This window comes from Canis lupus, chromosome 12 (assembly GCF_048164855.1).
Source record: "Canis lupus baileyi chromosome 12, mCanLup2.hap1, whole genome shotgun sequence".
NCBI classification, from domain to species: Eukaryota; Metazoa; Chordata; class Mammalia; order Carnivora; family Canidae; genus Canis; species Canis lupus.
Window position 1 is genome coordinate 28,060,355 of NC_132849.1, and position 17,379 is coordinate 28,077,733.

At 41.2% G+C, this 17,379-nt stretch overlaps 1 protein-coding gene across 2 annotated transcripts; it reads right to left on the reverse strand.

The window, feature by feature from the left end:
- Positions 1 to 825: 825 nt before the first annotated feature.
- Positions 826 to 17,038, reverse strand: SLC20A1 (solute carrier family 20 member 1). 2 transcript variants are annotated; one of them, XM_072770200.1, is made up of 11 exons: positions 16,800 to 17,038; positions 15,708 to 16,357; positions 15,415 to 15,555; positions 15,102 to 15,187; positions 9,369 to 9,465; positions 6,595 to 6,714; positions 4,878 to 5,147; positions 4,198 to 4,756; positions 3,262 to 3,447; positions 2,610 to 2,694; positions 826 to 1,781 (listed from the first exon to the last, which is right to left on the reverse strand). In XM_072770200.1, exons 2-11 carry the CDS (start codon positions 16,054 to 16,056, stop codon positions 1,611 to 1,613), a joined length of 2,064 nt encoding a protein of 687 aa, XP_072626301.1. In that variant the 5' UTR covers positions 16,057 to 16,357; positions 16,800 to 17,038; the 3' UTR covers positions 826 to 1,610. The 2 variants fall into 2 exon arrangements, with proteins under 2 accessions (XP_072626301.1, XP_072626302.1); XM_072770201.1 differs by having other exon boundaries at positions 16,876 to 17,019.
- Between the last annotated feature and the right edge of the window lie 341 nt (positions 17,039 to 17,379).

Below are 17,379 nucleotides of genomic sequence, written 5' to 3' on the forward strand. Positions count from 1 at the left end.
CCAGTGATCTAATCTCTCTCTCAGGCATTAAGTCAGGCAGGCATAGCTTTATGCAGTACAGTGTGGCTTCTCAAAAGCTCTTCTTAAAGCACAACTCTCAGGACAGGAACTTTCAACCTAGTTTGCAAAGCAAAGCATTTTTCATAAACTGTTCTGATAAAGGAATGAGACTCAAGAACCCGGGACACCTGGGTGGTTCAGTGGTTAAACGTCTGCCTTCAGCTCAGGGTCATGATTCCAAGGTCCTGGGACCGAATTCCACATTGGGCTCCTCGCAGGGAGCCTGCTTCTCCCTCTGCCTATGTTTCTGCCTCTCTCTCTGTCTCTCTCACGAATAAATAAATAAAATCTTAAAAAAAAAAGACTCAACCCAACACAGAATTTTTAAATAAGTTGAGCTCTATACACATACACACACCCCCATGTGTGTATCCTTCATAACATCCTTCATAACAGCAAAGCTAGGAACACTCTAAAGGATCTGGTAAAACAGACCATTCAAACAGGAAAACTTTGTGGCTATCAAACAATGAGTAGATTTATACATGCTAACATGAAAGTATCTAGACTGTGCTATTACAAGGAAAAATGCCAAAAGGCTACAACAGTCGAATATATATATATATATATATATATATATATATATATATATATATATATATATATATATGCTGTGATCACAAACTTAACAAGGAGGAGTGGGGGGAAACTTAAGTGGGTCGGTAGTTCCCATTTAAGATATTCACATTCTCCTAAAAATGGCCTAGGGCTAATTCATTTGGAGTCCAGATGCTTCAAATAAGAACAAAAACCATGAGGACAAAATTTTCTAGAAATTGTAGGCTTTTTTATTCAGTTAAGAGGTAGACAGATGAACATGGAAGGCTGTCCCATTTAACTTGTCCAAAGTTCATATTCCACTCCATTCATCCATCCCACACTGCCAGAACTCTTAAATAACCCAGACTGCCAGAAGGCTTTTTCTTCCTACTTCTTTTTAGCAATAATAGTCAATGAACTGCTTGCAAAGAAGTTACTACTAACTTAAATTTTCAGTGTCCAAAGAACCTCGTCCCTCTAAGAAGTTCCCACATATGCCAATGGAACCTGCCACTACCGACAGGAGGGCAGAGTACAAATGGCTCTATTTCTCTAAGAGACTACAAGGGAAGCTTCAGTTATGTTTCTGTTGTTAAGTCCCTGTGCATGTTAGGGCAGAAGCTGGTGAAACCACCAAAACAGAGCACATTGTCAAATGGCTCTGAATGGTTGTTTAAAAAAAAAAAAAAAAAAAAGTTTTCTTCAGAGACAACATTAAAACATAATGGAATTGAAGCCTGATACAAAAAGTAGAGAATTATGTACAGGAATTCACAGCCCAGAAGGAAAAGGGACCTCAATAGGAACCAGTGGAAACCTGGCTATTTTACATAGCTAAGTTTGAGACAAGTCATATTTAGCACAAAAGCAATTATAGCACAAGTAACACTTCCCTCCCACAGCTCCCAAACTTTAAAAAGACTCTTGTCGGTCTTCTGTAACACTGTGATCCTTCTTCAAAGGAGCAGGAATGTGTAAGGTGGCCCCAAACATTGACATGAATTTTAATCTCAAATAGCTTTAGCTCTGAGGATGACATATTTGAAGAGTGCCATAATAGCAGCACTTATAATCCCAGAAATGGGGACCGTGACAAACCAAGCCATAAAAATGTTGCGGAAGAGTCGCCAGTCAACAGCCTTTTTGGATCGGAGCCAGCCAACGGATACAACAGATCCCACCTAGCAGAGAAAGGGGGATCAAGGAAACTGGTTAGTAAAGGCCAATGATATTTTGGTAACAGACATATGACCCTACATAGGTAAGGCGCCCCAGTCTGCTGGATGAGACAGATTCCATGAAAGATGGTCTGTAACAGGTTAAGAAACAGATTACTCATGGGAAGATGGAGGCAATATAAAAATCCAATCATTAAATCTGTGTTAATTGGGGTAAAATATGAAAACACTTCCTCTTTCCTGAGCTACTGGAATGTAATCAACTGCTTTAATAATGACTGTTTTTAATAAATTAATTTTCAAGTTTTCCAAACATCATTTTAGAGGGGGGCAGATATTAGACCTCATATAGCCAATCACCTGGAGATACCCTAGAAGAAAAAGGATGACTCACAGGCTCCATGAGACGAACCAACTTAAATTGCCTCAAGGAAGCCAGTTTCTTCCTTTTTCTACAGTTATTATATGGCCATCAAGCAACTTCAGAATTCAACAAGATTCTTAGTACTTCAGTTCTGAGAGGCTATGAATATATGCCTTCCATAAATCATGCTGCCCTTCGATAGCCCAGTAAGCCTTACAGATGGGCTAAACGGACTTTTGCCATCATTTGGGGATCACATACATTATTGGCTTAAATAAGAGTACTGACCCAAGGAATTGTAAATTATAAGCCTTTACGTTATTGTGGTCATTTGTCCTAAATTTGTAAACTCTTCAAAGACTTCAATTGCATAAAACTTTCTAAACCACAGTATCACGCTTAAAAACAAAAAACAAAAGTATTACTAGAACCATCCAATAGACACAGTACGTATACATTACACTTACTTTACAATGTGTTGTACTGATGGGAAGACCAATATTTGATGCAATTACCACAGTGAGAGCAGATGCCAATTCAATACTGAAGCCACTGAAGACATAAAAAGATTACTTGTCAAGAATGGAAGTTGTTTTTGTTTTATAAGCTAACCCTACCTCAAAGTTAACACAATCTTACTGTGCTCTACTCAGACAAAATCTTCACTAACATCTTTAATTTGCTATATAGCTCCTGAAATCTACTTTAAATCAGGCTCTCTTCCCTCTTCTTTAATGTTTTGAGGTTTTAAGTTTTACTGGAAGCCCATTATTAAAGTCTGCATGTTTATTATGAAGAATTTAATAAACAGTCTTAGCTCCTAAGACAAATAAATGACAAGTATACAGAGCTATTCACTACACACACACACACACACACACACACCCCCTTCTCAGAAAAGTTACATTTTTAAGAGACCACCAGAGATGAATATTTGACCAAAATCATGCATAAGGGCCAGACAATATATAAAAATCTAAAAAGTTCACAACAAGAGTAATTATCAGGAACCTACACAAGCTTGGATTACATTAGCTGAACAATTGTGTGTTAATACTACATAGTATTACACACCCTAAGAAAATGAGCATTAGCTTAAGATCTGCTTTACCAACTTACCTAGAAGGTGTGATTGGTGTCAGATCTTTCCCCATGGTCTGGATAACTCTCCTTCCCCAAACCCACAGACCAATACAAATACCAACTCCACCATAAAGCAGAAGCCATATTGGTGTTGCTACTTTTGAAGAAACATCTCCTGTGTCATAAACCAGATACAAAGCAACCAGAGGACCAATGGCATTGCTGAAAGAAGAAAGAGGACAAAGATGATTTTTCAGGCAGAACTAGAACTCGGCAAGGTCCAGTTTGCTAAATGATCTACTAGATTATTTAAAGCAAAGTGGTCAAGCTCATTTAGGAAATGGTCCTTTCAATAGAAATAAATGGAACCCTAACATGCATAGCAGAAGAAAATGAAAGCTGCTCGCAGAAAAAAATCCCATGCATTTGGTGGCCTATTTTCCAACAGGTAGCCTAGAACTCAGGTTCCAATGACCAATTTACAAACCACAGAACTGAGGCTAACAGCCTCCAACTTCATTACCTAGGTCAGTGATTTTTAAGTTTTTCATCTCAGTCCACAGAATTTACTATCACAGAACTGGATCCTATCTCAATAAACAAGAAGCTCTCTCCATGAAGAATATCCGTGTTTATCATCTACAGTAACATTCTTTGTAATCTCTAAAGGAAAAGAATTTTTTTTAAAGACTATTTTTAAGTAATCTCTACACTCAACATGGGACTCGAACTTACAACCCTGTGATCAAGAGTCACGTGTTCTACCAACTGTGCCAGTCACAATTGGTAAAAAAAAAAAAAAGAAATTTTACTGCATATTTTATTAAGTCAGTAACTGCTATTACCACATCCTCTTTAGACTATTTATGTTCCATGGGGTGGTCTGAGTACCAAAGCCACAGCATAGCCTTATAAAGGGGATAAGTGACATAAAAATAGAAAGTGTGATGCTGAGATTCCAAGTCAACTGACCTGACATCATTTCCACCATGGGCGAATGACCCAAAGCAAGCTGTAAGGATCTGCAAGAACTGGAAGAGGAGAGACACCTCTGGTTTATCCTGGTCATACCATTCTTCTAGAGAGCTGCTACTTCCTTTTCGGTCACCCAGACCCATGTCTGCCTTGACACTCATGTCCATCTCGGATGCCGAGTGAATATCAGACACAGCATTGCAGTAACTGGTGTAACTGTCCATTCGAATTCGCTTCTTGCTATCTGCGTTAGGCCATGTCAGCTTCTCCATTTCTTCCCCTTTCTGTTCACCTTCTTTGGCACGGAATGAATCCAGAGGCATGCCACAAATTGCCATGGTATAGGAAGTATAGCTATTGTTGCGCCTCAAGGGTTTGTCTCCAGAGTCTCCCATGCAGTCTCCCACCTTAGCAAGATGTAATTTATGAAGCAGCTCTTTGTATAAGCCAGAATCTTTATGCACGGTGTGATACTGATAGTGGCCACTGGAATTTATCTGGTTACTGACGGCTTGATTGAACTGAACAAGGTTCCCATTAGGCAACTGCACTGCCCCTGGCCAAGACCAAAACAGTAACACTAAATACAAAGAGCATCAGGTCCAAACAGTGAGCCTCCTCACCAGTACAAGTAACAAGTAAAATTCTATTTTCCCCACTGAAGAAACTCCACTCACCGTTCATGGCACTGTCTATGCTGGTTTCCTCTTTCAGATCCACGCTGGGAAGCCTCTCTCGCTCTGGAGCTTCCTCTAAGTCTCCAAGTTTGAACGAAACTGTTCTCTCCTCCACCACAGCCCGAAGGGGCACAGTGGCAGACCCTACCTCAGAAATGGGATTCCTGGTCTCAATATCACTGAGAGACAACTTTGTTTCTTCATGGTCTTCTTTCAAGCTATTCTTTTTTTCCATTAAGGGGCTTTCAGAAGGACTAGACTTTATTTCTCCTAGAAAAAAAGGGGTTTTTGATTTGGTTTTGACCAAACTCACTTGTTTCATATCTCACTTCTCCCCCCAAAAAATCCATCTCAAAATAATATATTTCAGTGAAAATTCAGGATAATTTTCCCTATCTACTTCAGTTGCCGTATCATGTATCTCTCCTTTGGGAAGAAATCAGCAATGCTTCAGAAATCAGAAACTTCTTCAGTAAAGAGCCAGACAGTAAAATATTTTAGGCTTTATGGGCTTTGCTGTGTATTCTCCTTTACGAAACAAAGGTTTTGGTATTACAAGGGTAAAAACCATTCCTAGGTTCCCTGCTGACCCATTCTGAGGTGAAAGGTACCTCAAAAGCATGACGCTGAGAGATTGAAAATTTACACTGCGTCCAATTCATGTTCTTTTTAAAAGAGGAATGACCTCAAACACAGCTCAATGCCAGTAAAGATTGCCACCTTGAATTTCCAGCTCTGTAAAACACAGGTATGCCTTAAGGTTCTGCCTTACGGTTCTAAATGCCCTGATTACATGTTCATTCAGGCATCACAACCAAGCTACAGACCAGGACATAAAACATTAGCATGATTTGTCTCATCTTCTCCCAAACCAGGGGAAAAATGAGGTCAGGAAGTCATGTAAGCCTCACTCCCACCATGCGCTCGGCCCAAGCAGGCTAGCACAGACTAGAGCCTCTCTGAGCCACCTCAGTGCAGCTGCGTGACGCAGCACTCTTCCTAGTGCCCCTGCAGTCCATGCATCCCTCCACTTCCCGAAGAGGAACCTGAAATCACTAACCAAGCATTTGCAAATGAAAAGGGCAGAAAAAGATTATTCTAACAGATCTTAGCCAATAAGGAAATAAATACAAGATATAAAGAAGACAGACACTGACAAAATTTATTCCATTTAATTACACTCTACTACCACACACAGTAATGGTCTAATGATTCCCTCACATTAACACAGAAAATGTCTGCCTCTACAATCTCTGCTACAATTTTGAGAATTAGCCAAATCTAAAGTCAGATATTAATATGTGACTCAGCTTTGCATGTCTAAATCTGAAGTTACACACGGAAGAGGTTAGGACAAAGTTTCCTCCTTGACAATATTTCGTACCTACACCCCTATTAACACATTAAAATATCTTCACACTTCCCAATTAATGTTAAGCTACATCTCTGTTTGCTACCAGCAACTGATGTCAAGGTACACTAAAAAGTAGGTTAAATAAACAGTTTGTCCCCAGCACTGTCAAATATTTCTTTATGACTAGATCTCAGGTCATTACAAGTCAACAAAAATAGTTTGGACAATAAGCCATATCCTGAAATCTCATTTAAAATTTTGACTTTGCCAATCTATCCAAATAGTGGATTTTTATTAAGTGATCACACAAGAAGAAACAAGCACATTGCTAGTTAAAATGATCTGTCACAATTTGGTACTTACGTTCAATTTTTCTCTTCATCCTGGGACATACAAAGAACCAGACGATAAGGGCACAGAAAACTGCACAACCCACCGAGATGAGGATGGTGCCCCACAGAGGAAGTTTGTCAAAGCCCAGCACTAGGAGATAAAATGGTGCATCTTGAAAACCCCAGGGCAACAGCCCCCTGCAACAATGTGTAAACCCTCCTCTGGGGACTCTGGGGTTCCCCAAGCCAGCCCATCACCCTTTTCTAACTGCTACCAGCCTTAGGTCCACAGGGTTTATAGTGCTAATGACTACACAAATTCAGGAGGGGAGAAAAATCCCATGGTCATCTGAAACCCACACCTCCACCTCTGGCCCACTCTCCACACCTGTTAGATTCAAGTATCCCAACCTCCTTCGAAAACTAGCTCTTTTCCTTTCTTTGCTTAGTAGAGAATAAGGATCACTATACTGAGGATCTGCAACTAGCTATGGAAAAAAAAAATGGAAGTGTTCCACTCCCTAAACTCCAGATGGTAGCTGCCACACATTATGTTTGCACATACAGATTTTGATGTTAAAAAAGAAAGGGTCCCCAAGAGTCAAATTTGTCATACTGACAGAATTCTCTGTGGAAGTTATCACATCCATTGTATTACCCTCCAGTAAAATCCTTTAACGAGATTATCTCTTAGGAGACATTATCAAACTAAGATACAGAAAACCAGAATATTATCTATCAAAAGATAAGAATAGTTCAAAGGGCTATCTTTCACAAAAAGAAAATAGTTTAGTGGTAATTTCATTAACAAGCCCTATCTTAGAGACTTGCCTACTTTTCACCTGACTTTGGGATCATTAGTATCATTCCTCACCTGCTTATGACTCAAATGCCAACAGACTCCAAGCTACTAGCCTAGACTAATGACAGAAGCAACGCACTATAGAATTCTATTAAGCCTAAAAGATGTTATAATAATCTATAGTTCATCCAAGAATAGCTTGGCTACCTGCAGTTCTTTTGCTTTTTATTCTGATTAGGAATTAAATTACTTATAAAATGGAAAATCTATTGTCCCAATGATTGATATTTAAAAATCAGATATAAATTATAGTCTCTTCAAAACTAAAGGTTCTATAGTGACTATAAATCTTTCCATTTTAATTCCTATCAATTCTAACCATGTGATTAGTCACACAAACTAAAATATACATGAAATTTAATAAATCTCTATCACAATTTAAATTTGCCTATATTCAAAGTCCAAAAGGGTTTCAAAATAAGAGGGGAAATTTTTCTTGTAAATGATCCACAAAGAACAGAAAATGTTCCAAGTTCCTTCTTCAAAAACAATTGAAAGTTTACGTTTCTGATTTCACTGAACTATGAGCTTTGCTTTACCAGTTAAAACATCAGTGCTCAGAGCCTCACAAGACTTTTTTAGTTTAGCACGAAGCAGTCAATTTAAAACAAAAGAAATGTAGCATCCAAGTTTTTCTTTGCCTGTACCATTTGGTTAAGGAATCTTTATCTCCTAAGTAGGATCAATATTCTCATAAAGTTGTCCATTTTCTTTCCTAATTATTCTAAAATTAAAGACAAGGTTAAAAATACTTAGCTAATTCCATTTTTGGTGACTTATTACTTCAGTGAAGTTTAAGAAGCAAGTTATAATCTATTAGAAAAGTGATCAATTTAGTGGGCCCCAATGAGCATTAAAAAAAGCTAGAGAACTGTCTGAAAATAGGAGTATACAGCATATCGTGAGGGTAAGTAGCTTCAAAATACTATTCTGTTGGGATGCCTGGGTGGCTGAGCAGTTGAGCATCTGCCTTCAGCCCAGGATGTGATCCTGGAATCTCAGGATCGAGTCCCACATCGGGCTTCCTGCATGGAGCCTGCTTCTTCCTCTGCCTAGGTCTCTGCCTCTCTCCTGTGTCTCTCATGAATAAATAAATAAATCCTTAAAAAAAAATACTATTTTGTTTTTCCCTCCTCTCTGTCTCTACACGTGTGTCTTGGGTAGCAATGTACAATGTATTTTTTCCAGTGGGTCACAATCAAAAGATCTAAAGTCACTGACTTGACCATCAAGTCAAATGACCCTAGGGAGCAAAACTGAACTGATCAAAGCATGTACTGTCCTGATCTGTTACAAGTGATTGATCTTTTTCAGTTGCTAAATTAAACATGTATAATTTAATCCATACTTTGCCTTAGTCCCAAAATAAAAGTAATCATTTCAATCTTTATATCCTCACAAATTATTTCCTCATAGCTGCAAAAATTCTTCTTCCAAGTGTACTTAGACCAGTTGTTAAACATCCCAACTCTTCTTATTCAAGCAGATTCAGGAAGTAAATTTAGTGCTTAGAAACCAAAGTAGCTCCATTTGGGAGAGAAAAATGAGAATATCCAGCAAACCAGTCCTAAATGACCGATTATTGAAGACCAAATATAACTAATGACTCTTCAGTAGTCAGTAGTCGAGGTCAGTATAATTCCAGTATTTTTTAGCATAATAGATAGGAAAAAGGGAGGGAGAAGATCATATTATCGGTGGATCCTGTGAAGACTAAAGAGTAAAGGTCTGTAGTGATTTAGAATCTGAGCAGGTCTCTTTGGTTGAAAAACTATCTAGGTTAACTCAGCATACACTAGCCTGCAGCCTTCTGAAATGGGCGCAGGCCAGCCACCTTCTAGGAGATTTCAGCCCTGTAAAGCAAAAAGGGGTAAATTGGGCATTTAATGCAAGTTTTATAAACAACTTTAAATTCACATTTAAATATTTTGATATGTACTTACAAGGTGCTCCAGTATACATGATGGAAAAAAGGTTTATTCCAACTGTGCAAGCATAGAAAACTGGCAAAGCTCGCAAACCATTAGGAACTGGATCTGCCTGTAAAAAATCATGAAGATCAATACCTTAAAAGGTGTTAGTTATTTCCACAGAACCTTGTAAAAGGGTAGATTCAAGAATTATAGTGCCAGTTAATGGCCTCCATAATAGTAGGAAAAACCCAATTGGCCTTGTTCCTGGAAGTCTCCCTACCAAGGCTGATCTCATCTTTTACATCTACCTAAATTTAAGTTTCTACTTGTTTTTCTTTTTAATTATTGGGGGGAGGGGGTGCTATTTCTAACAAGGCTACCTATACCAATGACTGGGAATATCTCAATCAGTTTCATGACCCACTGTTTTTGTTTTTTTGTTTTTTAAAGATTTTATTTATTTATTCATGAGAGACACAGAGGGAGAGAGGCAGAGACACAGGCAGAGGGAGAAGCAGGCTCCATGCAGGGAGCCCAACATAGGACTTGATCCCGGGACTCCAGGATCACGCCCTGGGCCAAAGGCAGGCGCTAAACTGCTAAGCCACCCAGGGATTCCCATGACCCACTGTTCTAAGGTACCTGATATCCAGATGTAAATCTGAACATCCATCTGAGAAGTACTATACGTTTGTAAAAGATGTCAAGAAATAGACTATGAGGGGAGGTGGGTGGGGGGAATCAGAAACGATGACAGGCACTGTGGAGGGCACATGATTAGATGAGCACTGAATGTCATACTATATGGTGGCAAAATTGAATTTAAATAAAATTTTTAAAAAGAAAGAAATAGACTGAGATGTTAGGACATTTCTCACCATGTCTGCAAAGATTTCTTAAAACCAAAACATGCAGAATTTACCTGCAACCATCTTTTCTAGACATCAATAAACATGCCATTATTAATGTTTATCAAAGTGCAAAGATAAAAATCAACTGTACAGGGATCCCTGGGTGGCGCAGTGGTTTGGCGCCTGCCTTTGGCCCAGGGCGCGATCCTGGAGATCCGGGATCGAATCCCACATCAGGCTCCCGGTGCATGGAGCCTGCTTCTCCCTCTGCCTGTGTCTCTGCCTCTCTCTCTCTCTCTCTCTCTATCAAAATAAATAAATTAAAAAAAAAAAAAATCAACTGTACACTAAGTCTCCTCTTCATTAAACAGACTGTTGAAAAAAAAAAAAACAGACTGTTGTAGAACACTATCCTGGGCACTAAAATATGGGAATAAATGAGACAAAATTCCTGCCCTCAGAGAACTTACATTTACATTCCAGTACAGAATAAAGTAGCAATAAATATTATGAAGAAAATAAAGGATAAGGGGAAGTGATGGAAGGAGACGCACACTAGGACTATGAGGGGTACAAAGACATAGGTGGTTAAGTCAACAAACTCTGTACATACCTAAGGGTGGAAAAAAAAAAAAAAAAGCAAGCCACTTTGGGGGGGAGGGAGAGAATGTTCCAGACAGAGATATCAGCAAGTACAAAAGCCCTGAGGCAAAAACTCAAAATGTTTAAGGAATTGCAAGGCCAGTGTGACTAGAAGTAAGAAGAGTTCCACTTACAACAAATGTGTAATAATTCTACAGGAAAACACACTAAAATCAATCACTTCAAGAGAACACAGATTTGAATATACAGAAAGACTAAACTTTGAAGATGTTATCCAAAGGTTTAATGTTGTCTTGATCACAATCCAAAAGAAAATCTTGAGAAAAAGACCCAAAGTGATTCTAAATCTTCTGACTAGGGACGGATGGCTGGCTCAGTCGGTGGAGCATGTGACTCTTGATCTCAGAGTTGTGAATTCAAGCCCCACAATGGGCACAGAGAGTATTTAAAAATAAAATCTTTTGGGCAGCCCTGGTGGCTCAGCAGTTTAGTACTGCCTTCGGCCCAGGGCGGAATCCTGGAGACGGGGGATCAAGTCCCATGTCAGGATCAAGTCCCATGTCAGGATCAAGTCCCATGTCAGGCTCCCTGCATGAAGCCTGCTTCTCCCTCTGCCTGTGTCTCTGCCTCTCTCTCTCTCTCTCTCTGTCTCTCTCAGGAGTAAATAAGTAAAACCTTTAAAAAAAAAAAAAATCTTGGGACACCTGGGTGGCTCAGCGGTTGAGCCTCTTCCTTCGGCTCAGGGCGTGATGCTGGAGACCCGGGATCGAGTCCCACATCGGGCTCCTTGCATAGAGCCTGATTCTCCCTGTCTGTGTCTCGGTCTCTGTGTCTTTCATGGATAAATAAAATCTTTAAAAAAAAAATATTTAAAAAATAAATAAATAAAGCTTCTGATTAGGGTAATCGGACATTAGGACGAGGGAGGTAGAGGCCAGAGATGCACTCAACAGAAGATGCTGTTCCAAATCAGTAGAAATGAGCCCTCACAGAAAACCACTTTGAATTTTAGCTTCCATACTTTAGCAATGAAAACCAGAAAACCACTTTGAATTTTAGGTAGCCATACTTTAAATATACATATATAATATATAAATAAATATACAAACAAATAAATGCTACAAATAGGAAAGTAAAATAAAAATAGCTTATGCCCAATAACTATTCTATACCTAGAAACTGTTAAGAATCCTGGAATAACTCAACAGGGTGGATCACACTCCAAGGACAGTCAATAAAGTTATAAATTTGATGCGTACATGCATTTTTCTTCTAAGAACTATCCATGGTTTTAAAAGCCCCCCAAAGCCAAAACCTGTTAGGGTTCTATAAACATTATATAGGGACCTCTCAACTGATTTTTTTTTTAAGATTTATTTATTCATGAGACACACACAGAGAGAGGAAGAAACATAGGCAGAGGGAGAAGCAGGCTCCTTGCAGGGAGCTTGATGTAGGACTTGATGCCCAGACTCCAGGATCACCGGAGCCGAAGGCAGATACTCAACCACTGAGCCACCCAGGCATCCCTTAACAGATTTTCAAATACTTTTAGGTAATATGGTACTGAATCAAATTAATAAGAGTCGGCAGTAGCTTATGTTTTGTTTTTCTATATAGCCCAATTATATATTCCCTGAAGGTAGCCAATAATTAATTAGTTGGGGGGAAGGTAGGGAATGAATGATACTACTATGGTTTATTATGAAACACAGGCTCATAATTTTAAAAAAGGCTAAGTTCAGTGACGCCTGGGTGGCTCAGCGATGGTTGAGCATCTGCGTTGGGCTCAGGGCGTGATCCCGGGATCCCTGATTGAGTCCCACACTGATCTCCCCACAGGGAGCCTGCTTCTCCCTCCTATGTCTTTGCCTCTATGTGTCTGTCGCTCATGAATAAATAAATAAAATCTTAAAAAAAAAAACAAAAAAAGGCTAAGATAATAAATTGGCTGGGAGGGGAGGGGATAAAACAAACTGTGTCCTCCCTTTTGCTTCCTCCCGACTCGTCTCTGTCCCACACAAGAGATAACCACAGCTAACAACTTTAGAGTATTTTTTATTACTGTATGACCCATCTGACATGCACCTGAAACTTTACCTGGAAATAATGTAAATATCTCATCATCCAGTTATGTGCGATGTGAAAAGAAGATCTTCATAACTCCCTGTCTTCAACCAGACTAGCCCATTGTTTACATACTGGATGTTTCCACAAGCCTTTGTCTAAAGAAAAAGGCTCCTCTGAGTTTGAAAAGATGTCCTAGATTTAATGGGATTCTTAACAAAAGGGAGAATGCTGAAGAACCCAGTTTTCTCTGACTAGCATTTAAATACTCCACAGGAAAACTTTCCCTTTTCCCCTATTTCTTGTTTACTGCCCCCCAGTCCTTAAGGAGAAGTACCTCACCTCCTTTCTGGTTTTTCCTACTACTAGACTACCCAATACCCTTGAACAGACATTCAAAAAACAGAAAATTTTGAAAAATCAATTTTAATATTAATTCCCCAAATAAAATCTTAAGTTGGAAAGCATCTAAATGGTCAAATATTCAGACTTTAGCTTACTAGCATAAAGTTGGTTTTTTCTTGGGATTTATAATCTAACAGTAATCAGAACTATTCACATTCATCACCTAAAAACTCACTGATAGATTGGGCCATGACAAGGAAAGGGGGGTTTGGAGATAAAGAAGTTCCTCAAAATCAGTATCGTTTTAAACACTATTCCAATCATTCTTGATCATGTCCATTCTCATTCCCACATGAATAATACATAGTTAAGAAGTTAACATATTTAACTTAAGCTCTCAATTGTGGGTAAAAAAATACCTGCCATGCATTTCTCAAATGAGAAATCCTGGGCACTAAAAATCCCTCTTCACATCTCTGAGCACCATCATTATCCCTCCAAAAAAGAAGACAAGTTTGTTTTGTCTTGTAATACACAAAGCCTCCCCAGAATCAGAACAATCTGCTTCCCAATAATCAACAAAGACGCAGTGTAAAACTTTTATAAAGCAGGAATCCCTAACAGGGGATCCTATTAATTCTCCTGGTTCTCTAGTATGGAGCAGGCTATATGGCTACAATAAGAACATTGAAAAATCTGACCTATGACTACTGGTAAGCCTCAAATCTAAGAATCATGTTATATGGTACGGCAGTTGTGGGGATTGAGAGGGTAGGTGCTCATCACACTTGTTTCCGAAGTAGAACAATACCAAACTTCTAATCCATTAGTAGTAACAATGAACTATTTACTCTCGAATTACAACCAACTACACGTTTCAAATTTTCCAAGTATTCAACTGCTATACTCTGCCAGACTCAGGCCATAGGAAGAGTGATTCATGAATCAACTTATCAGTCATTATTTCTAGAGGTACAAACCCTTCCCTACAGCAGCTTACAACTAGTCCAAACAAGTGGGTCTGAATATATTCTTACCCCTTGGGATTAAGCTACCTATCTCCCTTCACTCAGATTTCTACAGTTTAGGAGCATTTTTAAGAACTTACAATGGACCGTTAAGAGCTATTCACCTCAGAAAAAGGACAACTTTGTTTCCTGAGAAAAATGCATTTATTCTTATTCAGTAAGTAACTCAGTCCAGCAACAACATCCCTTGTTGTCTACATTTTGGAGCCAGCATCAGACTTCTTGATAAAAGAAATGCTATTGGGTCACTCAAAAGGGATTTTCAAATGGGGCAGGAAATTAAATGACTATCTGGAATTTTTTTTTTTTTTTGCCAAGAAAAACAAAACAAACCAAAAACTACCTTTACTGGCTCTTTTTACCTAGTCTAAGAAATTACTCAAGTCACTGTGAGAGACTGAGTCCCCACCTAGAAACTTATAAACTGGTTAGGATAATCAAAACTAACTACCTGGAGACCCAAACTACTCAATTTAACTATTAGCTTAAAAAAAAAAAAAAAAAAAAAAAGCCACAAGAGACATTGTGACTCATTGAACCTCAAGCTTATAAGTCAAACTGGATTGTATATGATGGTTTAGGTAAAGCAATCATCTGCAAACACCTGTACAAAGCCACCCTGAATAAATTTCCTTATTTTTTCATTCCCAGCTTCTCCTATTACTTGGCACACCAGAGTACTCATTCAATTTTCCGTTCCTGAATGCATTCTTGATTATTGAAAACTTGTTTCTTTGAGAGAACTCAGCAACATATAAGACATATACCGAACATAAATTTTTTAATTTTCCAAACCCATACCAATCATATCTGCAAGAATGCCAGCAGTCTGAATCCCATCAAAGGTCATAAAAGAGGTGAAAGATTACCTTACGGAGGATGAATGCACGAACAAGGAAGAATAAAATTCCAGACATAATACCAGAAAGCAGTGGAGAGATGAACCAAGACATCACTGGAACAGAACACATTTAACAAAAAAAAAAAAAGTCAACTAATGAAAATCAGAAACCAAAAGAAAAAACCCACTTTAAATTTTAATATTGTATCTTCAAAACTTCCTATCCCTCCATTTTACACCATATATTTGACATAATGCCATGGTAGCACAGAACAAGAATAAAAATTTTAAAACCCTCCAATAAAAAATACAATTTAAAAACCATTTAGAATTAAACATACCAATTTTTATCAGTTCAGACCACTTGACACCCTCCTGCCCTTTTGCCACAAGAGAGAAACCAATGGTTGCACCAACAATACAATGGGTTCCAGAAATGGGAAGCTTCAAAAACGAAGCCACTAGTTGCCACACAGCAGAACCTGAAACACAGGCAAGTCTCATTAAATGACAAAATTCCTAGGACTGCAGTACGTTCTGAAGAAAAAAAAATCTGAAAAGGAGAGCCCAGAAATGGAACTACCTACCCATTTGCTCACCCACCCCTAAGGGGCAATACATAAAAAGAACTTACCAAACATCGCACTGACGGAGCCGGCCATCAACAGCTGTTGGGTCGAGTTGTACATCTCCACGTCGATCAAGCCCTTCCTGATGGTTTCGCTCACTTTGGCCCCCAGTAGGGCGGAGCCCACGGTTTCAAAGATACTAGCTAGGATGCAGGCTTGCTTGAGGGTCACTACACCTGAGCCCACAGCTGTACCAAACGAATTTGCTACATCATTGGCTCCCACGGAGAATGCCAAGACAAATGCAATAATGAAGCCCAGGATCAGCATCCATAGGTAGTCCACCTTCAGTGGACCAGAAGCAGCAGTAGCAGCAATAGTACTGGTAATCAGCGTTGCCACGGTAGATGCCATTCTCTAGACTAGTGGTTTGTTTTCTTTTTTTGTTTTTTTTTTGTTTTTTGTTTTTTAATTATAAGAGAATTACTGAGCGGCTTTCGAGATGTGTAAACAGAATATGAGGTATCAAAAATGCTATAATAAATAATATATATTATATAAAATTAAATACTGTAAACTACGGCACAGAAACCGAGCTGGGGAGTTACTGCTATACGCTGCGTATGGGCATCTGTTGTCTGGGGTTTCTTTGGCTCTGGAGGGCTAAAAGCGAGGAGAATTCCATGGCGGAGAAGAGAAAGGACGCAAGTTCATCCTGGGGGGAGGGGGGAGAAAATAACAATAGCAGCGCGCCCTTGGGGGACCGGAGTGGCGCCCCGCGCTGGCCCACGCGGCTGGGGGGGGGGGGCCGGGGGAGACCTTGTCCTCCGCCCGCAGCCCCCCGGCCCCGACCCGAGCAGGGCGCGCCAGGCGGCGGGCACGTGGCGCCGGGGACCTCCTCGGCCGGCGCGCGCCCAGCCCGCCGCCCAGCCCGCCCGCGCGCGCCCTTCCCACGAAAACCGGAAAAAGGCCGTTCCCGCGCGCGCCGCCCGGGGACCGCCAAAAAGGCCCGCGGGCGGGCGGGCGGGCGGGCCGGCGGGGTGGGGGAGGGAGGAGGGCAGAAACGAAGCGAGGATCCGGCCGCGTCCCGCGCCACGGCGCTGGCGCCCGGCCCCACAGCGAGAAGAAAGCCTTTCCAAGGTGGCGCCACCACTCACCAGAGGAAACGGAGGGCCGAGCGGGAGACGACGGGAGCAGGTAGCGGCGGGGGGCTGGAGCCACGGACGCACGCACCTGTGAGCGACGAGGCGACGGCCCGGGCGGAGGCTCCGAGGACGGTCCGGCGGGGCTTGGCGACCCACCCGGGAAGCACCCGCGGGCGCCTCAGCGGCCGAGAAGGAGCAGCACGCAGCGCGCGCCGGCAGCCATCACTCTGGCGGCACGCGCCGCTGGCCGCTACTTATAGCCCGGCGCCGCGCCCCGCGTGACCCGCCGCGCCTCGCCCCGGCTCCGGAGCCCCGCCCCCGGGTGGCGCAGCCCCCACCGGCCGGCGTGCCCAACCGGGTGAGCCCAGCGGCGGCGCTCATTGGCCGGGCCCGCGCGGGCGGCCACGCCCCCGGCGGGGAGGGGGTCCACGTGGGGAGGGCCAGCCCCCTCTGCAGCCTCGCCCTGGCATCTGTGCGGAGTGCGGCGGCGCCGGGTAGCTCAGGGGTAGGGGCCCCGGCGCTAGCGCGGGAGGCCGTCCAGTGGGGTTATGGAGGCCGCGACCAAGGTCGTTCGCACCCCCCCCCCCCACCC